General features: G+C 34.9%; 1 protein-coding gene across 2 annotated transcripts in view; it reads right to left on the reverse strand.

The window, feature by feature from the left end:
* Window positions 1-1,306: 1,306 nt before the first annotated feature.
* Window positions 1,307-22,195, reverse strand: part of LOC110997295 (multidrug resistance protein homolog 49-like) — a 28,529-nt gene continuing 7,640 nt past the window's right edge. The window contains exons 2-24 of one of the 2 annotated variants that reach the window (XM_022265389.2): window positions 20,034-20,213; window positions 17,785-17,830; window positions 17,257-17,450; window positions 16,424-16,568; window positions 15,639-15,739; window positions 14,800-14,971; window positions 13,731-13,855; window positions 13,041-13,230; window positions 11,745-11,966; window positions 10,741-10,982; window positions 10,166-10,253; window positions 9,773-9,981; window positions 9,338-9,510; window positions 8,691-8,974; window positions 8,023-8,174; window positions 7,636-7,750; window positions 6,595-6,844; window positions 5,641-5,836; window positions 4,740-4,902; window positions 4,312-4,506; window positions 3,806-4,015; window positions 3,131-3,277; window positions 1,307-2,726 (exon numbers count right to left, since the gene is read on the reverse strand). In XM_022265389.2, the coding sequence (XP_022121081.2) occupies window positions 2,493-2,726; window positions 3,131-3,277; window positions 3,806-4,015; window positions 4,312-4,506; window positions 4,740-4,902; window positions 5,641-5,836; window positions 6,595-6,844; window positions 7,636-7,750; window positions 8,023-8,174; window positions 8,691-8,974; window positions 9,338-9,510; window positions 9,773-9,981; window positions 10,166-10,253; window positions 10,741-10,982; window positions 11,745-11,966; window positions 13,041-13,230; window positions 13,731-13,855; window positions 14,800-14,971; window positions 15,639-15,739; window positions 16,424-16,568; window positions 17,257-17,450; window positions 17,785-17,830; window positions 20,034-20,197 (4,017 nt within the window). In that variant the 5' untranslated portion in view covers window positions 20,198-20,213 and the 3' untranslated portion in view covers window positions 1,307-2,492. Of the gene's footprint in view, window positions 2,727-3,130; window positions 3,278-3,805; window positions 4,016-4,311; window positions 4,507-4,739; window positions 4,903-5,640; window positions 5,837-6,594; window positions 6,845-7,635; window positions 7,751-8,022; window positions 8,175-8,690; window positions 8,978-9,337; window positions 9,511-9,772; window positions 9,982-10,165; window positions 10,254-10,740; window positions 10,983-11,744; window positions 11,967-13,040; window positions 13,231-13,730; window positions 13,856-14,799; window positions 14,972-15,638; window positions 15,740-16,423; window positions 16,569-17,256; window positions 17,451-17,784; window positions 17,831-20,033; window positions 20,214-22,195 lie in introns of both variants that reach the window. The other variant, XM_022265378.2, reaches the window with a different exon arrangement.

A 22,195-nucleotide genomic window follows, 5' to 3' on the forward strand; every position in this document is an offset into this window, starting at 1 on the left:
TTAAATTTTAATTTTAATATTGTTTTTTTTAATATAACAACGGATTGTCAAAGTCAGCATATTAATATCACGTTACATAGAAATAATATATTTTATACAAGATGTGCCTATACTTTTTCACTCTGAAAATAACAATAAACGTCGTCTTCTGAAAAAAATAAATTATATGATCTAAAACAATTAAAACAATGGGCAAAAATAAACGTCTTTTTACGAGGAATTATCTTTGTTAAAGTTTATATTTTATTAATTTACACACGGAAATATGTATAAGCAGAACAATACATATTGTATTTATAAGTGAAAATAATAAATTATCATTTAGTTAATCCGAATAATTTGACTTAGTTGTCAGACTTGGATAATTGAAGTTAAATTATAAATATCTTTGTACATCTTAGGCCCGAGTCAATAGTCATATACAAAAATCAATGACTACTTGATTTGCCAGTAAACACTAGCATAATCAATAAAATGAACTGATAGGATGAAGTCAAAATTTATATTTAAACATTTATGTTCATTATTCAAGTTATATATTTACAAATTATAGCTAAAACAGTAAACTATAGCTTACGTATATTGTCATATAATTCACTTTTGATCCTCTTACATAAATACTTTTAAATCTCACTTAGGAACCGAGGCCATATCGGACCTTATTACTACGTAGTATCATTGTAATATTTAGACCTAGTTTTGTTTTATTATAGTATTTATGAGAAAATTAGCCCATTTCATCAATTCCTTATCATATTGAACGAATCATACTCCTCTTCAGGAAAATATGTAAAACCTTTGGTTCATGACCAGTTGAATATTAAACATTAAAATCATTGCAAAAATGTTATCGATAATTTATTCTTGCGATTTAACTCAAATATTAAACACTTATATTCAATTATAAAAACTACTAATATTTAAAGCTATAAAGGTACGATTCCACGCATATGCTGAACGGCACAAATGTTTGTTTTGATCGACTCACTTACGCACGAACCCAATAATGAATCCACAATCTCAGATTGAAAACACTCTGAGATCAGACCGTGACAGTCGATCGATCTCCTATCTGCATCCCAATAACCAAACCCTACGAAGACAATCAATTTATGGCGACAGATAGAATAAAATATCTTCGCTCCTTACACTCATATTGATAATCAATATAAACCAAATAAAGTAAATAAAACCGTACAATTAATATTAAAATATACAGGTCCATATTTAAAACCTATCAAATAGCTTTCAATTATTCTTAAAACTGGTGTAATTTAAAACTGGTGTATGTTACAATCTTAAGATAGGATATTGGTACAGTTAACTGCCATTTACATACAAAGGTCCACATACACCGATCCAAACTGCCGTGGATAGCTTGTATTGACAGATGGCTATTATAATCCGTCGATTGGTTATTGGCGCGCATTTATCAATATTTGGATTAAGATGTCTATCTCAGATGGGCAGAAATGGATTAAGATTTGTAAGGTTATTGGGTTTGGGCGTTAAGCGAACAATAACTTATAAATGTTCGTGCACAAGTCAACAATGTTCCAGTTGTGCACTGCGTGTTTTTCGCTTGTTGTTGTTGAAAAATTGTGCGCGCAATACGAAAAATAATTTTTTGAATCATAATTATTTTACAAGCTACAACGTTTTCCTGGCCATCCATATTAGCAACAATCGGCAGACAATGTTTTCAGTGAACAAGTGTTAGCTTAATATAAATTTAATTAAATTGTAAATTTTTTTGAATCTTGCTACATGGGCGCATAAGTAATATTTGCTCATTTGGTTGTTTATTGTTACGAATTGACTCGAACATCTTCCCGAAGTGGGATGGTCGAGTCGTAGTTAATAATAATTCCTTGGTATAAGTTTGAAGTTATACAGTTTACGGAAAATCAGTGAAGTGATTATATATATATATATATATATATATATATATATGGAGTGTTTGTTTTCCTACTCTAAGAACTAGATCCACTAGCAGCTCAGAGAGAAATCAAAGCGATCCGCGCTTAGTACATGCTCTGCTATTGTTTTGCACAAAAGGTTTGAAACAAACGCACGCTATTTTGGTGGAATCGCACCTTAAGGGCCTACATTGTCACTCTAGACATTTGTACTCGTGTCATGCGTACCTGTAACAGTAGTATCAGTTGTGTCAGTTCGTAGTTTTGACATTTCAAAGGTAATTGACCTTGAGTTCATTCTTATGCGTTATTTTACTATAAACAGCTTAAGATTAACATACCATTTAATGGTACGAAGCAAAAACGTTTCATGTGGAAAAACATATTACGATAATCTTCGGAGACTGGGGCAAAATCTTTGACGGTCGTGACCCAATTCGTTTGGCGTTAACGGGTCATGCCTATCGAAAAGCGTCGAGTCAAGCCCCTGGTATGTATAGAAATCTTATTAAATTGTTATTAATTTTGAGGTATAGAATACTATAAATTGCTAAAAAGTAAGAAAAAGAAGACTTAAGCAGATTGGTCCAGATTTTCCTCGCTCTCCTCCACAAAGCCGCATTGGAGTTCATATAATCTTGCATAAATTCGTTTCAATGCTATGAGTTCTTGATGGGTCCCCATTTCAGAGACAACTCCTCGGTCGATGACGCAAATCATATCTGCGTTTTGTATTGTCGCTAGTCTATGGGCTATGATCAGGCATGTTCGGCCTTCGCTGGCTCTGTCTAACGCTTCTTGGACCACCTATAAAATAATAAAATAATTCAATTGCATTGTTTCGCTATGCAATCGCTGTAAAAATACATATTGATAAATTTTGATAAACTGACAGGAACTGATTGCAGAATGTATGTTCTTGTTGTCGATGCAAAAAAACTAATAATTTAACCTTAAGTTAGTAAAAAAATCGATACATTCGATTGACTTTACGAGAGACCCCCGACAGAGAGATATTGGACTTCGGATTTTTTTTTATTCCGACTAGTAAATAACTTTTACTTATTATATAAAAAAAAATCAATAACACTAATTAGTCTCTACAAAGATCACAGAACACATATCAAGCCGTTGGGTTATTTGGATTACTTACTGGTACAGGCCCAACACCGTTTTTTAACACAACACAAACACCCACAAGGCAAAATTACCTTTTCACTATGAGTGTCAAGAGCCGAAGTGGCTTCATCCAATAGTAAAACACGTGGGTTTCTGATCAACGCGCGTGCGATGGCAATTCGTTGTTTCTGTCCCCCTGACAATTGGGATGCGCGGGCGCCGATTCGAGTTTCGTAACCCTGAAAAATATCTCCTTTATAAAAAAATTGCTCTCTACTAAAGTCTTAAGTATCCATCTGTCAAATAATCTTAACGGTATGATAAGATGGAGCTTTAGTTAAAACAGGATTATTGAGATTTATTTTTATTGATAAGGTTTACACCTGATAAATAATAAATTAAATCAGTGGTCCAGCAACCTTTTTAAGTCTAGGCCTCGGATTTCTGTATCTGTCTCACGATAATTTGTCAATCTAAAAGGTAAGGTGATCAGCCTCCTACATATGACACACGCCGGCGTCTTTGGGTCAAAGCAAACCTCACGATGTTTTCCTTCACTATGCGAATGTTAAATGCGCACATTGGTACACAGCGGAATCGAACCTACGACCTCAGGGATAAGAATCAAAAAGCTTGCCTTAGACGCCAAAAGTCTACTGCGTTTGTCAGGCACGGGATCACTTACTTGCCTATTAGATTGACAAATGATCATTAAACAGATGCAGATACAACAATAATAATAAAGAGTTTAATATAAAAGTACTTACACTGGGCAATGCAGCGATAAATGTATGAACATTGGCGGATTTAGCCGCAGTGACAATTTCTTCTATAGGCACTGTTCTTGTGTTGTCTCCATACGCGATATTTTCAGCGATAGTACGGTCAAATAATACTGGCTCTTGTGACACTATGCCCAAGTTACCGCGTAAGGTTGAAAGTCGCATGTCACTTACGATGCTGTAGTCGTCTAGAAACTGGAAACAATATCTTTATGGGACAGGGGGCAAACGGGCAGGTGGCTCACCTGATGTTAATTGATACCAGCCCATGGGCACTCAAAGCCAACAGCCGGCAACGCACTTGTGAGCCTTCTGGTAATGTGAGTATCTATGAGCGGCGGTATCATTATATATCATTATATATCTTTTTTAGTAGCAACCATTATGAAAAGTCAGAATTCTACGGAATGAAAAATCGGAGTATAGCTATCCTTATAAGATGCCTATATACTGGAAAAAGCAAAGAACATTTTCAAGTAGGCTTTACTTACAACGGTGCCGTCATCCGGGTCATATAGCCGTTGAAGCAATTGCATAAGGGTGGATTTCCCACAGCCACTAGGCCCCACCAAGGCCACCCTTTTCCCACTTGGTATCACTAATGAGAGGCCTCGTAGTACTTCAACTTCACGACGTGTGGGGTATCGGAACTTTATGTTCTTGTACTGGATTTTACCCTTGGCTACCTGTTTGTATTGACAAATAATTTATAGATTACTCTTGTGTATAAACCGTGTGCAATTCGCGAAGACGCGCCCCACCAATTTTTGAGGTTGAGGGGTTCGCGGGGTGCGGGGAGTTCGTTCCGAGCGTTGCGAACCGTCAGAGAGCATCTGTTACTTTCACCGTGACACTTTCCTTATCACGCTCTTATGGTACATATTTATATATATTATTTATTTATTTATTTAAAACTTACGTAATTCTCAGGTACAGAGGGTGCATGTGTGCTTTCAACAATAGGCCGTCTCTCGATAAGTGTCATAACTCTTCCAGCTGCGCACACGGCCGCACCGAAGTTCGGCGCAAACGCCAGAGCTTGGCCCATCATCCACGCCCCGAATACTAACGCTTCTGATACTCTTAAGAAAAAATAAATTAAATTAAATCATATCTTGGATTATTTATCAAAACTTTATTGAATTAAAACAGCATTGTTGGAATGTGGCTTCAGAATACGACTCTCATCCCTGTCGTCGTTTTTTTTTTCGAGGTTCGATTATTGGCTGTGCAGTGTGCACCAATGGAGTTGCGCATTTAACATTCGCTTGCACGTGAAGAAAAACCATCGTGAGGAAATAGGTTTGTCTTAGACACAAACAGTTTACGACGTGTCAGGTACAGGCTGATCGCTTGCTTATTAGATTGACAAATGATCATGAAGCAGAGACAGAAATCTGAGGCCTAGACCTAAAAAGATTGTAGCGCCACTGATTTATTTATAAGAAAACTCGCTCGAATAAGGAATAAAGATCTATGTTCTAAATTATGATGACAGAAGTATAATGACAATGGCAAAAGTATATTATATTATTACATATCAGCATATTTTTAAATTGAAGTACTACATATATTGAAGCAATGTAATTTGTAAACATGGGATACTATAATTAAAATAAAATACTAAACAAATACATCAACTAATAGCGTGTATTTGTCTCGATCTCCCTGTCTCACTCTCAATCGCTTTCCCCTTTTCTTCGACAAAAACGCTGCATACATTCGTGACGTTTCATCCCTAATTTTAGTAGGTTTAGAGGAAATTCGCTCGATAAAATGTCGGCAATATTGTCATAGACAACCGTATAAATAAAACTCACTTGATAACATCTTTATACGGCACCTCCTTGTTGGCAACCAGAACCCCTCCATACCACAAGGACAGGGCATACCCAGCTACGGGCGCCGTCTGCCCAAACGAAAAGACCATACCCCGCCAGCGCATACTGCTTCGTGCTGCTTGATTTGCGCTTGCCCCAGCCTCCTTGTAGCGATTTAGGATGCCTTCTTCACCGCCTGTATCGTATAAACATATAATAGTTAATACGCACTGTTTTAGAATTAGGTTAATAATAACATTGCAATTTTATGTTAGCCCGTCCCATTCCAAGGGATAAATGACATCATACGCCGCTCTTCTGCCTCCGTCAATGTTCCAGCCATTAAGGAGCCAACAGGGATCGCTAGAGAAGATGGCAAGTGGCCGGATGGGATGTCGTTGATCTTTTGGAAGATATGATGGGGTGTGTTATGAGATGCTACTTGTGTGTTAGCCCTGTCTTGGACAAGCCAAAAAGGTGGAGCGGCCGCAGAGCAGGCGGAAAATATAAGATACGTTCCTACACCGATTTCGTTTCCTTTGGAATAGAGACTCTTGGGCCGTGGGGTTCACTTGAACCCACAGGTGCTAATCAAATTTAAGTAGAAAATTATCTAGAAATCTTAAAAGTATGTCGCTATAAAGGCTACGATTTCACCGTTGCTTATTAGAGGTCATCCTGCTGCAGTCATCGAGTGACGTGAATACAGCAGACGTGATCTAGTGAGTCCAACGCGTAGTCGACCTTCCACGAGGTCCAGTGCCTTCCACATTGCCTGGGACACCAAGGCGTTCTATGGACTGATCACACCAGACATGATAATATTAATAATGATTTTAGTTCATGATTTTTAGTATTTGTTTAAGGCTGCTGTTAATTGCTGTCAGCATTACGACCCTATCAAATATTATAAGACCTATGTGTCATGTGTGTATATGTGTGATAAAAACTCACAAAAGGCAGACACAGTGCGTATATTCGTTATCGCCTCAGTAGCGATGGTGTTCGCTCTATTTGAAGCCTCTCGTACTGTCGCTATGCCCTCAGCAAGCACTCTACTCTCCAAGACAACAGCTATGATGACCATTGGCACGGAGACCAGGGATACTAGAGTCATCTGCCACGTGTAGTACATGGAGAGACTGATTCCGATGAAAATTGTCGCAGAGGCTTGCATTAAAGCGCCGATACGCGTACCTGTTGCCTGAAATGTTATATAAAGAAATCAAATAAGAAATATTATACTTAATGTAAAATGTATATGGTAATGTTTAATATGTACTATTACGTAACTTAATTATTATAAGGGTGCATTTAAATAAATTATACTTATATACAGGATCTTTGACAATCTGAGACAAATCTTTGTTTTTTAACTTATATTATTATTATTTATTTCTTAAAATGTTATGTGGAACATGGTCACAGCTCCTTACAACTCCTTACAAACTAAGCGACTAAAACGAGTGACTGAGAGTTTATTGCCAGTTCTTCTCTTCCGTTGTACACTCTTGATTTGAGAACTGGTAGTAAATGTAAAATTAGAAGGATTTAATGTATATTTCTTTTTAGACGCTCATAAGTGTACATTATGTTACCTATATGAATAAATGATTTATTAATTTGACTACAACGTACTGGGGCAATTCACACTTGTAACTGTAAAAATCGAGGTGGTTGTTAAGATGTTGCGTTCTACGGTTCTGGGTAAGATTACGCCAAAATAACCACTGGGTGAACAAAGAAGGTTGAGAATCTACTTTTGAGTGGTTACGGATTTCTAAGTAGGGAAATATCAAGGTTAAAATATCATTTAAATTAATGAAACTGTAATGACGTTCATAAGTGTACATATTTACCTATATGAATAAAGATATTTTGATTTGATTTGAAATGAAAAAAAAAAATTACAAGATAATTACAAATAGAGAAATGTCAACATTTTGTTAACCAGCAGGAAATTAATAAATAAATAGTTGCTGAATAGAAACATACCCCTTGAACAGCTGCAGCATCAGCAGCCAGGCGTCCACAGAGTGCTCCAACCCCGTTCATCGGATTGTCAAACCAACCCATCTCTTGACGTAACATCGCTCTGAACGCACCGATTCTGTACATACACGGGTTTTACTGAGTACCACCAATTAATCGAGGATGTTAGTCACCTTATTAAAAATAAAACTTATTCTCGATTCTTAATTCTTCGTTTCTTTCCCTCAAATTGTATTCATAAAAAGGGACAAGCGACATATTTAATTCTTAACCAATTGAATCGTATTAGAATGAACATTAGTTTTCCATATATTCTGATTTCTGAAAAATCCCAAAATTTTCCTATTCAACTTCCCTCTACATAGAATGCGAAAAAAATTAAAAAATTACCTGAGCCTCTCTGTGAGTCTAACACCAGTTAAATTGAATATGAATATTTGGAAGAATATACCGATGCCCGTGTACACGCCCACCACAAGGAACAATACCGCTATCAAATTTGTCCCTGAGCGCACATAGTCCTCATCTTTGCTCTCCAGCAACTAGAAATTCGAAGAACATCATAAATATAAAATACAATTTAATATTACTAATAAAAGAAAGAGCAGGTAGTACATGCCAGCGAGTGGCACAGTCTTAAAAGGAATGGCGGGATTTGGAGGAGGCCTTTGACAAAAAGAGGGCACACATATACAGTTGAAATATAAATGTGCTAAAGTATGAACGTAATATTATATTACATAAAACCGATATTATTTTTAATTTTTAGGATTTATATAGTTAAAGAAGAATTTACCTTGGCATATTCAATCAATAGCTTGTTTCAGATTTTAATATAGAAGATTTCTACATGGATTAAGATTTCTATATTGAATATAATGTAAAGCAGTGTGTACGTTCTTTCTTAAATCTGAGATCAGCCATTTAAAACACAATGCGATAGATTATTTTGATATAAGCGTAATAGACCCTAGTCGGGAACCTGGCATGTCTTACTTACGAATAAAATGAGTATTCAACTGAAAATTTTGTCACAAACAAACATTGCATATACTCACCCCATATGTTTCACCAAAGAGCACAGCGAAGCAGGGAAAAGAGGAACCAACAGCTATCGCTGCCCCAATACCCATCATCATCCACCATTTTTCCGGTTCACACAGTTTAAGTATCTGCCAGGTGGTAGGTTCGAATTCCCCCACCTTTTCATCTTCTACAACCACGCTATTCTCGGAGATTGTATCATCCTCTTCTGCTGATGAACTTTTGATGGAATCTACAGATTCCAACTTCTGGAGTTTCGCTCTACGAAACTTCGCATCTGTGGTGGGATCAAAGTTAGCTGCTGCAAATTAGGTCTATGTTAGTCGTACGAAAACCTGGAGAAAGCCATGTGTGCCATCGAGGGAAGGTTGTCTGTTCCTTTGGGGAATAGGATAGCGGTGTGAGGAAGATTCGGTCCTATTCATCAGGTTTATATAGTCAAACACAACCAGTAACTTTAAGACTGGTTTTATAAAAAATCTACAGTAAACTCTAAATATTCTGAAAACATCTTGTATGTCTCAAGTTTGTTTTAACTCTTTACGCTTGATTTGTATGACTCAAGCATACTTCGACTACTTCAAACCTAAGGATTTCAAGGGAGCTAAGGATCGGTGCATAATTAGTAAGGAAGATGGCAATTTTCTCAAATTTCACTTACGTTTCTGTGAACCACCCTCATTACCACTCCCGGGAGCAATACTCGGTTCATTTTGAAGAACCAGTTGATAGTACCGTCCCCTCAATTCTAGAAGTTCCTCGTGCGTACCTTCTTCAACCACCTCGCCCTTTTCGATGAAAACTATACGATTCGCGTTTAATACAGTCGCTAACCTGAACAGAGCAATGTTTTAAGTGTCTTTTGCGACTTATAACTATAAAACTGGTTTGGTGTAAGTTCTAAAAACTTTCCAGTTAACTGTCGGAAAAACTAGTGAAATAAAAAGAGGTTAGGTTTTATAACTTGGTAGCATTTCACTAACTATCTAGCAATATAAAAACAATTGAATCGTCATAGACGTAATAGAGAATTACATATACATCTAGTTTTATTTCTGAATTTCCAAGAAATATTTCTAAAAGTTCTAAATTATACCTGTGGCTCACCATGATGGTGGTCCTTCCATGGGCAGCAGAATCCAAAGCCCTCTGTACTTTGGCCTCACTGTGAGAATCTAATGCTGAAGTTGCCTCATCCAAAATCAATATTTTGGGCCTTCGCACCAATGCCCTTGCAATGGCTATACGTTGTTTTTGACCCCCCGATAGTTGGGCACCGCGCTCACCGATCATCGTATCATAGCCCTAAAGTAAAAAGGAATTATACATTATTTTCGAATTGCGGGTTATGAGAATAAGCTAATTAATGTTAAAAGTGTTTTTTATGGATAAAAATAAAACTGGTGATTACACTAGATTTTAATGTAACATTTAATACGAAAAATAAACATTTTAAAAGGCCTTTCATTTGCAATATAAACATACTTACCTCAGGTAAATTTTTAATGAAACTGTGGCAGTAAGCTTGCTTTGCGGCTATTATAATTTCTTGATCTGTACACGATGGATTGCTCATTCTAAAAAACATCATAAATACTGATTTATTTCATTAGCAAAATTTAAAATATACTAACGGATAAAACTAGGCATAGATATATTTATAAATAATACATTCAAAGACAATTATAAAATCATCTTTTGAGTGACATGAAAAAAATTATGTTAAATTAATTACTTCTTTTTTTGTGGCAAACTGGCAGGAGGCTCACCTGTTAAGTAAACACCCATGGGCATTTTAAATGACGACTTTACCTAAAACCTTTATCGAGTTGGTTCGTACATACTTCAGCGGGAAGCTGGTTCCAAACAGAGATGGTGTGAGACAAAAACTGCTTTAAAAACGCTCAGTTGTGGAACGAGGGATGTTGAGGTGATACGGAATTTTGTATTCTGCCTCGACATCCGATGAAACTCGCTACAAGTAATCCGAACAACTCCTCTAATAGATATATAGAATAAAGCCGTTCGGAAACTGGTCTTCGACGATTCTTCTAGTCCACTCACCGTATATTCTCCTTTATGGAGCCAGCAAACAACACAGGTTCCTGCCCCACCACGGCGATGTGGTCGCGGTAATGTCTTACGTTGATATTCCTCAGATCGTGCCCCGACGCGGTCACAGAACCCGATTCCGGGTCATACATGCGCTGTAGGAGCTGTAGAACTGTGGATTTACCACTACCACTGGAACCCACAAGGGCCACTGTTTCGTTGCGGTTGATTTTAAGATTTAAACCGTTTAACACCTATGGAAGAGGAATTACGAAGTGAAATTTCGTTGTGTGTAAAGTCGGTTTACGGACGATAATTTTACGTGCTAAGAAAACACTTATGAAAAATTGGAGACTTTAATGCATTGATGTGAATTATTATTACTAAATTATCATAATTTTGTATAATGTGACAGTTAATTGAATTTTTTTTTCGATTAACATATATTTGCACTGACGATTAAATTTATTTACTTAAATTACACTACACATATCCTATTACATTACACAACTTAAGATAAATGCGTCAGAAGCTGAGCGCTTAGGATGATCGTGCCTCTCTATTAGTTGTATCGCGCTCTCGCTTGTGTAAGTGGAACGACAGTGAGTCATGTTTTTTCGTGCGTACCCGCGTTCATACTCAAACTTAAACTATCTTAATTCGTATAGGTAAACAAGTCCACTTATGAACGTCAAAAATATAAATTGACAACCAGTTCGCAAGTCAAGGGCGTAGTTTTATGAGACGTTATCACGTCAAAAAATGCTTGGGTTATATGAACCGAAACCGTATAAGAACGAGTTATCATGGAAGATTTTAAATTAAACGTCAAAGCGATAAAAAGGCTACGCTACAGCAGGATTTCAAAATAAACAAAAGATCAATTTGACTGAGTGATAACACCGGTTTATTTAGTTTCGAGTGCGTTACCAACAGATTAACATCTAAGAGATAAAGTGCGAATAAGTTATCTATATAATACTCAAATTTTTAAATATAGATACTGTAAAAAATACCTGTACATCCGCCCGTGCTGGATATTTGAAGTATACATTATTCAGTTCCAGATTACCATTCAGTTCCGGTCGGCTACCTTCCGTCGACAAGCTGTCAATCGCTGGCTTCCGGTCGAGGACAGCGAAAATGGACCCGGCCGATGCTCGAGCATTTGTCATTGCTTCCAAATGTGGGGCTGTGAGTCCAACATTCTGAGCGCCTTGGAGCACGCTGAAGAATATCTGTAAAAATATTGTCTTTGGCACACAGAAAACAGACTATGGATATATCCTTGTTAAGCTTTAAATACACTATTAAAGTATTGTTTAAAATATTTAACTAACGATCGTGGGAATTGTTTGTGGCAAGTGGCAAGTGGGTTTTTAAAAATGTAAGGCCAGTGCCAAATAGCACCAGTAAGCATGCTAATTACAATATATAATTATCTAATTAATTATTTATTTCAACTGCTAATTTATAACCTTTAAAAATCCCTTCGCACTATGGAAGCACCGATAAATTGAAGTATATGTAAATTGATAAATTAAGTCGCCAAGAAGTCGCCATTCAATGTATATGGTGTGGTATTTGAAATAAATAAATAAGGGCCATACAATATAAGAGCCGTACGCACCCATATATCGATATATCGTAGAATATATGTGTATGTAATATATTGATATAAACTCGACAAAGGCTTGACTATATTTGATCTTGAAATATTTCTCATAGTTCAGGGAAGGTTTAAATGGCGGGAAACATAAATAAATAGTAAAGAAAAATATTATAAACGACAATTAAGTTTTCAAATAAAAATTGTTCCTAACTGAGAAATATTTGATGACCTTTTAGAAATAAAAAGAAAGTCACTTGGTTGTCATATTTGTTTTTCATAACCGTATGATATCCAATCACTTTGATCTATTTCAAAAGTTTTATATTAAATTTTGACACAAATAAATGTCGGTGATACGAAGTTTACCGGGTCATCTAGATAGTGATAAAAGGCAGGATTCTTATGAAAGCGGTTTTTTGATTACGAATGGTTTAATTATTATTATTTGTTTAAGAATAAAATAAAGTAACTGCTAATGTCTTAACTCTATTATTATGTGTTTTGTTGTCATTTTTTTTTCTTTTGTATCATATGGTTGTATAAGTGTAACCTATTGTGGATGCGTCCAGTGTGTTTGTTTTGTGTTTTATTTTTGACTTTGTTTTTATTACAAGGATGTTTCTGTTTGGTTTCCGAATAAATAAATAAATAAATGAATGTAATCCAATCAAAAACCTAAATAAATTTAGAAGTTACTTACAATCATTAACACTGCGGGTGTATACACTGGATTTTCTTCATGTCTACTCTCCAATATCAAACCGACTCCATACCAAAAGGAGAGTGCATACGTCGCATATATAATGAACCACATCACACCGCTGCCGATCCCAGAGAATATACCTTTTCGTACCCCCATTTTCTTCGCTGGTTCTAATCGTTTTGAATACCTGCAATTAGTCAGTTTAAAAAAACATTGGCGCTGATCAACCTACTTCTGCTTTATCTTATACGTAAATTATTATAATACATAATAAATACAAGGCTTATATAATAAAAAAATAGCAATATATAGCGTAATTAATATATTTCAAAGAACCTAAATACACTATCTGAGGCTGTATATTTTTTAAGTTAATTTTTTTGAACTGAATAATTTAGACGTATTTTTCTAGCTCAACCATTTAAGATGAATACTCTTAAGCATGGAGGAATTCTTTTTCTTAAAAGGAAATAAAGAGGTAAAGAGAAGGACGAATACATTACCATAGAGATGTTGCTCATTATAGATGAAGATGGCCATAGGAATGGAATGGGTTAGGGGAGGCCTACGCCGTAGAGGTAATGAGCCTATTCAAGCCGAGCTACGCCCGCGAAAGCAACCCCAGCTGAGCTGAAGGACCTTTAGACCAACAGCGATATTCCATACAAAAAAAAAAGAGTTTCGAACCTGCTTATTTCCTTCTCCTCTCCCCCAAAAGCGATGACCGTACGAATGGAAGAAAGTACCTCTTCTGCTATTACACCGGCTACACTGTAAGCTTTAAGTTCTTGCGTAGTTAACGACGATTGTATCTAAAAAATATAATAGTTCAGAATCTGTGCGGAAAGACAAAAACTACGAATGTTACGCAGAAGATGAAAGTTTTGTGAAATTCAACTCAAAACCTAACTTTTATGCGTATTCGTAATAAAGTGTGTAAAATGTGTGGAAAAATATCTTTTTTATGTTGTGTATGTTGTTATGCCTTCATCACAACATCGGCAGTTCTTGACACTAAATCTGAAACGGTTTCTTTGTAATTAAACGAAATTATTAATTATAAACAAGAAGGCTGCTCTTCTCTTCGAAAGAGATCGAGAAGAGTTAAATTTACGCCGTTAAAATTATGGCCGGCTCGGCCTAACCTTCTGAAAAGGGTAAATATGATTTGCTGTATTCGCTGAATTACATAATATGTTAACGGACCTTTTAAATTGTACGTTGCGTGACGTGGCAAAAGTTTTACTATTTGTTCGTGCCAATAGTCAATTCTTTTAAATTAAGTAATTCGTTAGTTTGTTTTTTTTTATTTTCTTGTTTGTTCTTGTTTCGTGTGATTTTTATTGGTTATCTATTCTTGTCGATTAGTTTTACTGTTGAGACATTTAAAACACAAATAAATCACTTCCATACTTTTAACTATTCTTTAAGTAGATGTATGTGTATGCTGTGACTAAAAAAGACTGCGCAGTGTTGGGCAAGTGGTTTTTTCTATTTGCGCGTTTAAAATTCGCTTGTACAATAAACGAGGAACACATCGTGAAGAAATAGTGGCTGGCATAAGACTTAAAATGGCGATGGCGTGTATTAGGTACAGAAGGCCATAAACCTACTTGCCTATTATAGAAAACAATTGATTATGAAACTCAGAAATCTGAGGTCCAAAACTAAAAGCTTGCAGCGTCTGTACTATTTTTGTTTAAGGCTTGATACTGATTTATAACGAAAAAAAAATTGTAACATTAAATTGTCTTACCCTCGCAACGACAGCTGTAGTAGCAATAATGACAGGTGCACATGACAGGATGACAAGTGTCAACTCCCAGCCGTACGCGAAGGATATGAGGACAGCGGTGACAAATGACATTATTAGGTACACCAACATTGGCACTTTCTCGCTAATACCCTCCCGATATTTCTCCACGTCACTGAATATTTTAACACATTTTAGATAGCTATAGTGATAAGCCCTAAGTAAAACTTTAAACACACACATCGTATAACTCTACTAAATTTTGATATAAGGTTTGTAAATATGTAATATCAAGAAGCAGCAAAACTTCTGTGACTAAGTTTTGACTTTGACTTTGTCCGAAACAATCATTGATAAAATATATCATATCAGAAATAAAACAAATTACTTTTTTCAAGTTATTTTTGAGTAGCATGAGAAAGCCTGTAAAAAGTGTTCTTCGCATAAACATCGATGATACGCGGGCTTATAGTATACAATAGTTATAGGTACCTACTATGTAAAATTTCCCGAGTACTTGGGTACCTTTTTATGTGAAAGGTGGCAAACGGGCAGGAGGCTAGGAGGCGCTTTTCCGGCGAATAAATGATTTAAAAAAAAAAAACTAGGAGGCGCACGCACCTAATGTTTAGTGATACCGCCGCCCATGGACAATGCCAGAAGCCTCGAAAGTGCGTTGCCTTTTAAGATTGGGTACGCTCTTTTCTTGAAGGATCCAAATCGAATTGGTTCGGAAATACTTCAAGGGTGTATTACGCTTACTTAAAAAAAACAACTATTAACTAAAATGTCAATATAGATGCAAAAATAGTAAGTTAAAGAGTGAAAACAAAAGAACTTACTCGGATACTTTCGTAGCAAAGTTCATAGTTTGATTCAAGTCGTACCAGGTGATGTCTTGACGGATTATCGCTTTCAAGAAGCGTTCTTTTAGCCTATTGATCTGTGAAAATTATATTTTTATAAAGACATCATCTATAATAGTGCTAGTTTTATTGAGATAATGATGCTAGTTTTATTGAGATAATGTCTATGTTTATTAAGAGCGCGCTTGCAAATTTCATTCAATCGTCTCCCTCCGCTCGCTCTAGTCACTAGTGAAACAAACGTGGCATACGTTGAAGGTCGCGTAAGATGAGAGGGACAATACAGCGGAACAAAAATGAAGAAAACGCTAAATGTTTTTAAGTAACTCGTAAAATTTACAATATGAAATCGGTAGTAAGAGTTCTTCAGACTTCGGAAAATAAAAGTTATAAAATCCAACTAGTAAACACGACAACAGATAGACAACTTTCTTTTTACGCATATATTTTTATGTTTGTTAAATACTAAAATAATCTATTTCGTTTTACAGTAAAGTATTGATTTAAAAAGTCAACCGAAAATTCTTCATTTTATTTGAAAAATAATTTGGGAACTACTTCCTTTGTTCCCCGAGGATTTCAGACTTTGCAAATATATATTAATTAAAGAATAATATTATGATTCCATTCAAATGATTAAGTATTACTGCCATCTGTTGCCGCTAAGTTGTTACTAGCATTGTTTTTTTTTATAAAATTAATAGTCATTTTATAAAAAAACGTAAGTATCTCAAAAAAATTATTGTGCATTATTAATGTACCTGTTTAAGAGCGGTATAGTTGAACAGGTCGACGCTAAGAGCACCAACGATAAACTGTATAACTGAGAAGACGAAGCAACCGAGGCCAAACGCAGCGGAATCCTCAATCAACGCTAGGCGATTCTCTTCCGCTGTAGCATTCGTCCTGAAATCATTGGAATACGTGTAATTTGTAATAGTGCACCAATGTTCTCTTTAGCGCTTGCAGACAAAGGCCTTTTTAAGGTTAGGTTAGGTTTTATAAAATGAGTATATTTGACAACTAAGTGTCTTTGTAGACGTAATTGTTTGAAGATTTTTTCTAGTTAAAGTTTGACTTATTATAGTACCCTAGTGAAGATTGCTTCATTAGTAAACCTAAACTAATAAACTAAAATTTATTGCTGACACGTAACAATAAATTTTTTTAAATTTTATATTGTTTGTGTTTGTGCATATGTTTTGATATTATAAGATAGTATGATGTAAGTAAATAGGTACTATCAGTGTATGTACCTATGAGATCCACTATCGTGGAAACCCATTTTTGTTTCATGGAACCCCAAATTTTTTTTTCGCTGACGTAGACCCGTTGCAGGTTGTCATAGACCCCTAGGGGTCGATATAGACACCTTTGGGAATCACTGGTCTAGCCTAACTTAAGACTAATAAGTAATTTAAGTCTAACCTAATTTACTAAAAAGGATTGTTATCATGGGTAAGTGTCCAATAAGACTACTTACAGTGTATATTAAAGGGAAAACAGCCTGTTCTTATCTTCTATTTTTGCACTCACTGAGATTAGAGTAAATATTAAAAATATATCCATACGATAATGTCAAAGAATTACTTACAGTGACCGCCCCCCACCGAACCACCCGATGCAAAGGACCGGGGTAGACGTCCCAGTCATAACAGTCCGGTCGATCAGTAGTGACGTAAACTCGCCATACACTATGACACCAACTGGCACCATCAGCCCATTGAAAGTGGCCAAAATCAGTCCCAGTAGGAGTACGAGAAGCTCCCATGGTTTCGCGAATCTAAACTGAAGCGACACGAACACAGTTAATTTGAAACTGCTAAACTTTAGTTTCAGTTTAACTACAGAACTTATGAAGAATTGTGAAGATTTATGAAGAATTGTCTAAGGGCAAGGTACATAAACTAAGAATGTTGTCAAACCTTGCCTATTAGTTTGGCAAATGGTCATGAAACAGATAGAGAAAACTAAACATTGGATTTTTAATTATGATTAATAGTAAATACACAACAAAACAAGATAACATTATCTTGAAAATTTTAAGCCAATTGATGTTCATAGTAGTTCATATTAAGTAAATGAGAAAGACAAAAATTTAATAATAATATAATATACTTACTAGGTTCCACCAAGAACTAGGTGCCGCTTGTTGATTAGGGTCCCCACTGAAAATGAGTATCAAAGTAAAAGTAATGAAAAAGACCCCGCCCGTTAACACTAATCGTTAACCTTGTTTTGATGGACTGACTTTACATTAATAAAATACATAACCGTTATACACATATATATATAATAATTTATAATTTCAGTAATATATAATTTAGTATTCCGCGTAATATGACACAACGGAAAGAGCCAAAAAGAGGACGAAGAATTGAGTCGAAGATTTATGAATGGTGAGAAAATTTACCTAAGTCGCCTTGGATTGTAATAAGTGTAGGATGTATCTATATTTCCTCTTGTCTATGTTATTTCTTATACGTCAAGCATTTATTTAAAAAAAATTAACGCCACAATGGCTAGGGCAAAAAATTATAGAGGACGAAGAATTGCATTGAAGATTTATGAATGATGTGAAAATTTACCAAAGTCGCCTAGGATTATAACAAGTGTAGGATGTATCTATACCTTCTCTAGTCTAAGTTACTTTTTCTACTTTAAAGCAATTATAAAAATAAAGAAGTTTAATTGAAGCGAGTAACAGAATAATCTAAAAGCCAGATATTGCAGCCAGTCCACCTAAACAAGGTTCGGTAATCTCCAATTAAGTTTTATTCATGATTCTAGGATGCTAAGCGAAGCTTCGTGCATACCGTATTCTGTAAGCCTTTTCCATAGCTTTTCAACGTCCTTGTGCAGCTGAACAAACATCGGATTACTTAACACAGTAAAATACAACCAGTCTCTGGTTGAAAAATTTATGGTCAAATTTTAAATTTGTTTTGGTTTCTATTTATCTATGTTTAATATTAAGTTGGTGAAGATTGTTAATAATCTAATTAGAATTAATTTACCTTCATATGTGTAATTGCATGAATATGGTACAAAGATCTTATGGTGGTACAATCTAAAGTTTGTATGTTCTGTTACACATAATAAAGTGCAAATTTGTAAAAAAAAATTACATACGTTAGAGTCATATCATGATAGACAATTTTTATATTATTTGTAGTAATAAATATCACATTATTAAAAGAATCTTAAATTAATATTAACTATACTGTATCACGCAAATAATAATTAATAGAATAATATTTTCTTTTGATCATTAACTCGACTTTTAAAAACTCTAGTGAGAGGATATTTTAATGTTTATGGTAAACTATTATAGATCTCGATTGCCATACAAAAAATGTTTTTCCTATATAATTCAAGATATATTTTGGCACAGCCAATTTCTTCCAATATCGATATCGACTGATTTTTTGACTATTCCCGTTGACTTAAAATATTTATGTTTTTGTGAACGAAAAAGTACACGCACGTGGTATACATAAATACCAGCATATGTCTGTTATAATAAAAAGAAATGTAATACACTACTAGATAACATTTAATTCACGCGCGAGTCTTAGTTAACAACACTGTCCCTAGTAGTGGCGGATTTACCAGCAGAGTAGGCTGAATCCTATGGCGGCAAAGGGGAACGAATTTTCTTTGCTCATAGAAATCAAACAGAGTTTGACGTTTTCAGTTTTACAGATAGAAGTCTGTCACAAATTATGCCGATGTCTTTCGCCTCTCATTTGTTATTGTACATTTGGTTTAGCAAACTTTTATATTCCAGAAGCAGCTGGTTCGCCGCCCCCCAACGATACGACATGTGAAAAGAGATGAAATTTCTGAAACTGTGTTTCCCTCTTCCCCCTATCAACTTACATAGAGACTGGGAGCATGGAGGCAAACTGCATGGTTTGAGTATAATTTTGTGAATGAAAAAAACCCAAACATTATTTTACGTGCAATTTCAACTAAAACATGACAATACGCTAAACGCAGCACAAACTTCGCAGCCTTTACCTTGAAAATTGGTAAATCCGCCATTGGTAGTTAGTACAATATGTTTTTTCATATGAGATAGGTAATCATTGAATTAGTTATGTTATCTGAAACTATGTATGTATGTGCATTTTCATATTATCGGCACATTCACTATTAGTGTATTTGTATATATATATACTTGTATAATTCAAACTCAACCCAAGTACACTTATGAACGTCAATAGAATAAATTTTAAATTTATTAACTATATTACACCGTGCTGTATTGTATCTGGGCTCGGAAATTTTTAATTAGTTATTTTTTAAATCCGCTTACATATCCTATAGGAATTGAAAATTCTCCCTCATTATATATAATATACTAACGCTTCGGTATGCCTCGCCTTTTCAGCCAAGAACGCGGCCTGCTGAGCAAGTGTGCTGATAGTAAGTGAATTCTGCCGCAAGCCTAGTGTGAGCGCCGGGCGTTGCTCGCTCAGCCGGCGCGAAGAATACCTTGATATGCTCTTTATAGATTCATCGCGTCTCATTCTCGACTCAGCAACTCTGTTAAAATAAAAAAAAGTATTATAAAATATATAAGGCGATTCATGAAGTTTTCATTAAATGAAACTTTTAAAAAGCGCTTCAGCGCGCGTACTAAGAGTGCGAAGAATTTAGCATCGAGTGTCCATTGGCGGCGGTATCACTTAACATCAGGTGAGCCTCCTGCCCGTTTTCCCCCTGTTCTATAAAAAAAAAATAAGAAAACCGAACTCTAAGACAAATACTTTGAAAAATTGTATTTATTGAGATTTCTTTATGGCATGGCATAGAATCTGCATGCCATTTTAAAATCTCTCTTTTTATTCTTTAGACACAATATACAAGAAAGTTTCGATAAAGTAGAGTGCACTGGCCCCCACACTAGGATTCCCTGTGTTGTGGGCAGCCAGTCTCTTTCTTTTCACATCTAAACAGTATTGCTTAATTAATTCTACATAACACATTTATATCTATACTATTTTTGTACAATAAGAATATTTTCTGTATCAGTATGGTAATCTCTCTTGTTGTTAAGTATTGTTTTGTAAATTGTCTTAATACATACAAATAAAGTTATATACCGTTGCTTTACATATTAAATAAATCCTGTGCTTCATAATATTTAATACGTATTTTTCTTAATATTTCTCCGTAACAGCATCCATCATACACTATCACGTCAATTCACAATATTATGACATAAAATGCGACTTGACAGAATTAAGTGTTACTTTTATGTTAAGGTATTTATACTCTACGAATGATATACAATTTATCTAGAGGTCTACAAGGATCTGATGGCAAAAAAGTTTAAAAGTATTACATTATGTATACTAAACGTTGGTTTATTTCAGGGATTTCTTATACTACCATAAGATGTATTGTTGATCTAACAGAGGCGTATTTAGTGAGCCTAGTAAAAAGAGGAAAAGTGGCAAGAAATATCTTGTATAGTTTTGATTTAGAATTGTTCAGAATCGAGATAAATGAGTTCTACACTGTACGAAAAGAAACACTCATTGTTATGGAATTGCTACAAATTCTTCGCGAGGAAATCAATTTCAATGGAGATTCATCAAGGTAACAAAAATAAATTTCATTTTCTTTCAGTTTTAATATAATCTAAAATGTATTGTAAAATAGTACATACAAAAACAAAACAAATGAACGAATAAACTACCTATAATGAAATAAATAAGACTGAGTTTAATCGTTATACATTAAAATGTGTAAGATTTGGGAATCCTTTAAAAAATACTAGTATGTTACCAGCTCTTCCATAACAAACTTAACAATTAATTTCACTATATATTAGTTTTATCTGTACAAAATTTTGTCCTCTTATTATGACTATGGACAATATTTTTAATTATTGCATTTACAGAATAATTAAACAACTATATACCGCCAATTGAGTCGTTACGTTGCTTTTAATTTAAATCATTTCTGAAAAAATTATTGACTATGTTTATGATGATATTTCAAGGTAGTAAAAAGAAAGTTTCTGTGAAATTTTCTGGTCATAGAAAAAGACAATTGTAAGACTAATTAGAAGCATTGCACTTTTCCATCGATTCGAAGCTGACGCGTACCTGCAATGCGGTACTGAGCGTTTTTATATTTTATCAACTTCGATGTTATTAGAGTTTGGGAGTGGATGTTTACGATTTGGACCGATAACTTTTTAAAGCCTTTTGTTTTAAGTGTCTACACAAACTGCAATAGAATTGTGTAGAGCAAGTAATATGTATGTATATAGCAAACTTTGGTTGCTGTGGTCTGTGGTGGCATGAGAATAGGTTTGATTTAATGAATTTGATGAATGGTGGTTTTAATTTGTTAGGTGATATAAGAGATAACTAGATAATTTTTATCTACTTTAAACAACTTTTTTAATGAAAAATATTCACTATAACGAATTAACTTTTATATTGTTGTTTCTTTACTTTAGCGAATCAATTTAACACGAGTTATATAGTTTATATTTTAATATTTGCCTATAA

The sequence above is a fragment of the Pieris rapae genome, chromosome 6 (genome assembly GCF_905147795.1).
Source record: "Pieris rapae chromosome 6, ilPieRapa1.1, whole genome shotgun sequence".
Lineage (NCBI taxonomy): Eukaryota > Metazoa > Arthropoda > Insecta > Lepidoptera > Pieridae > Pieris > Pieris rapae.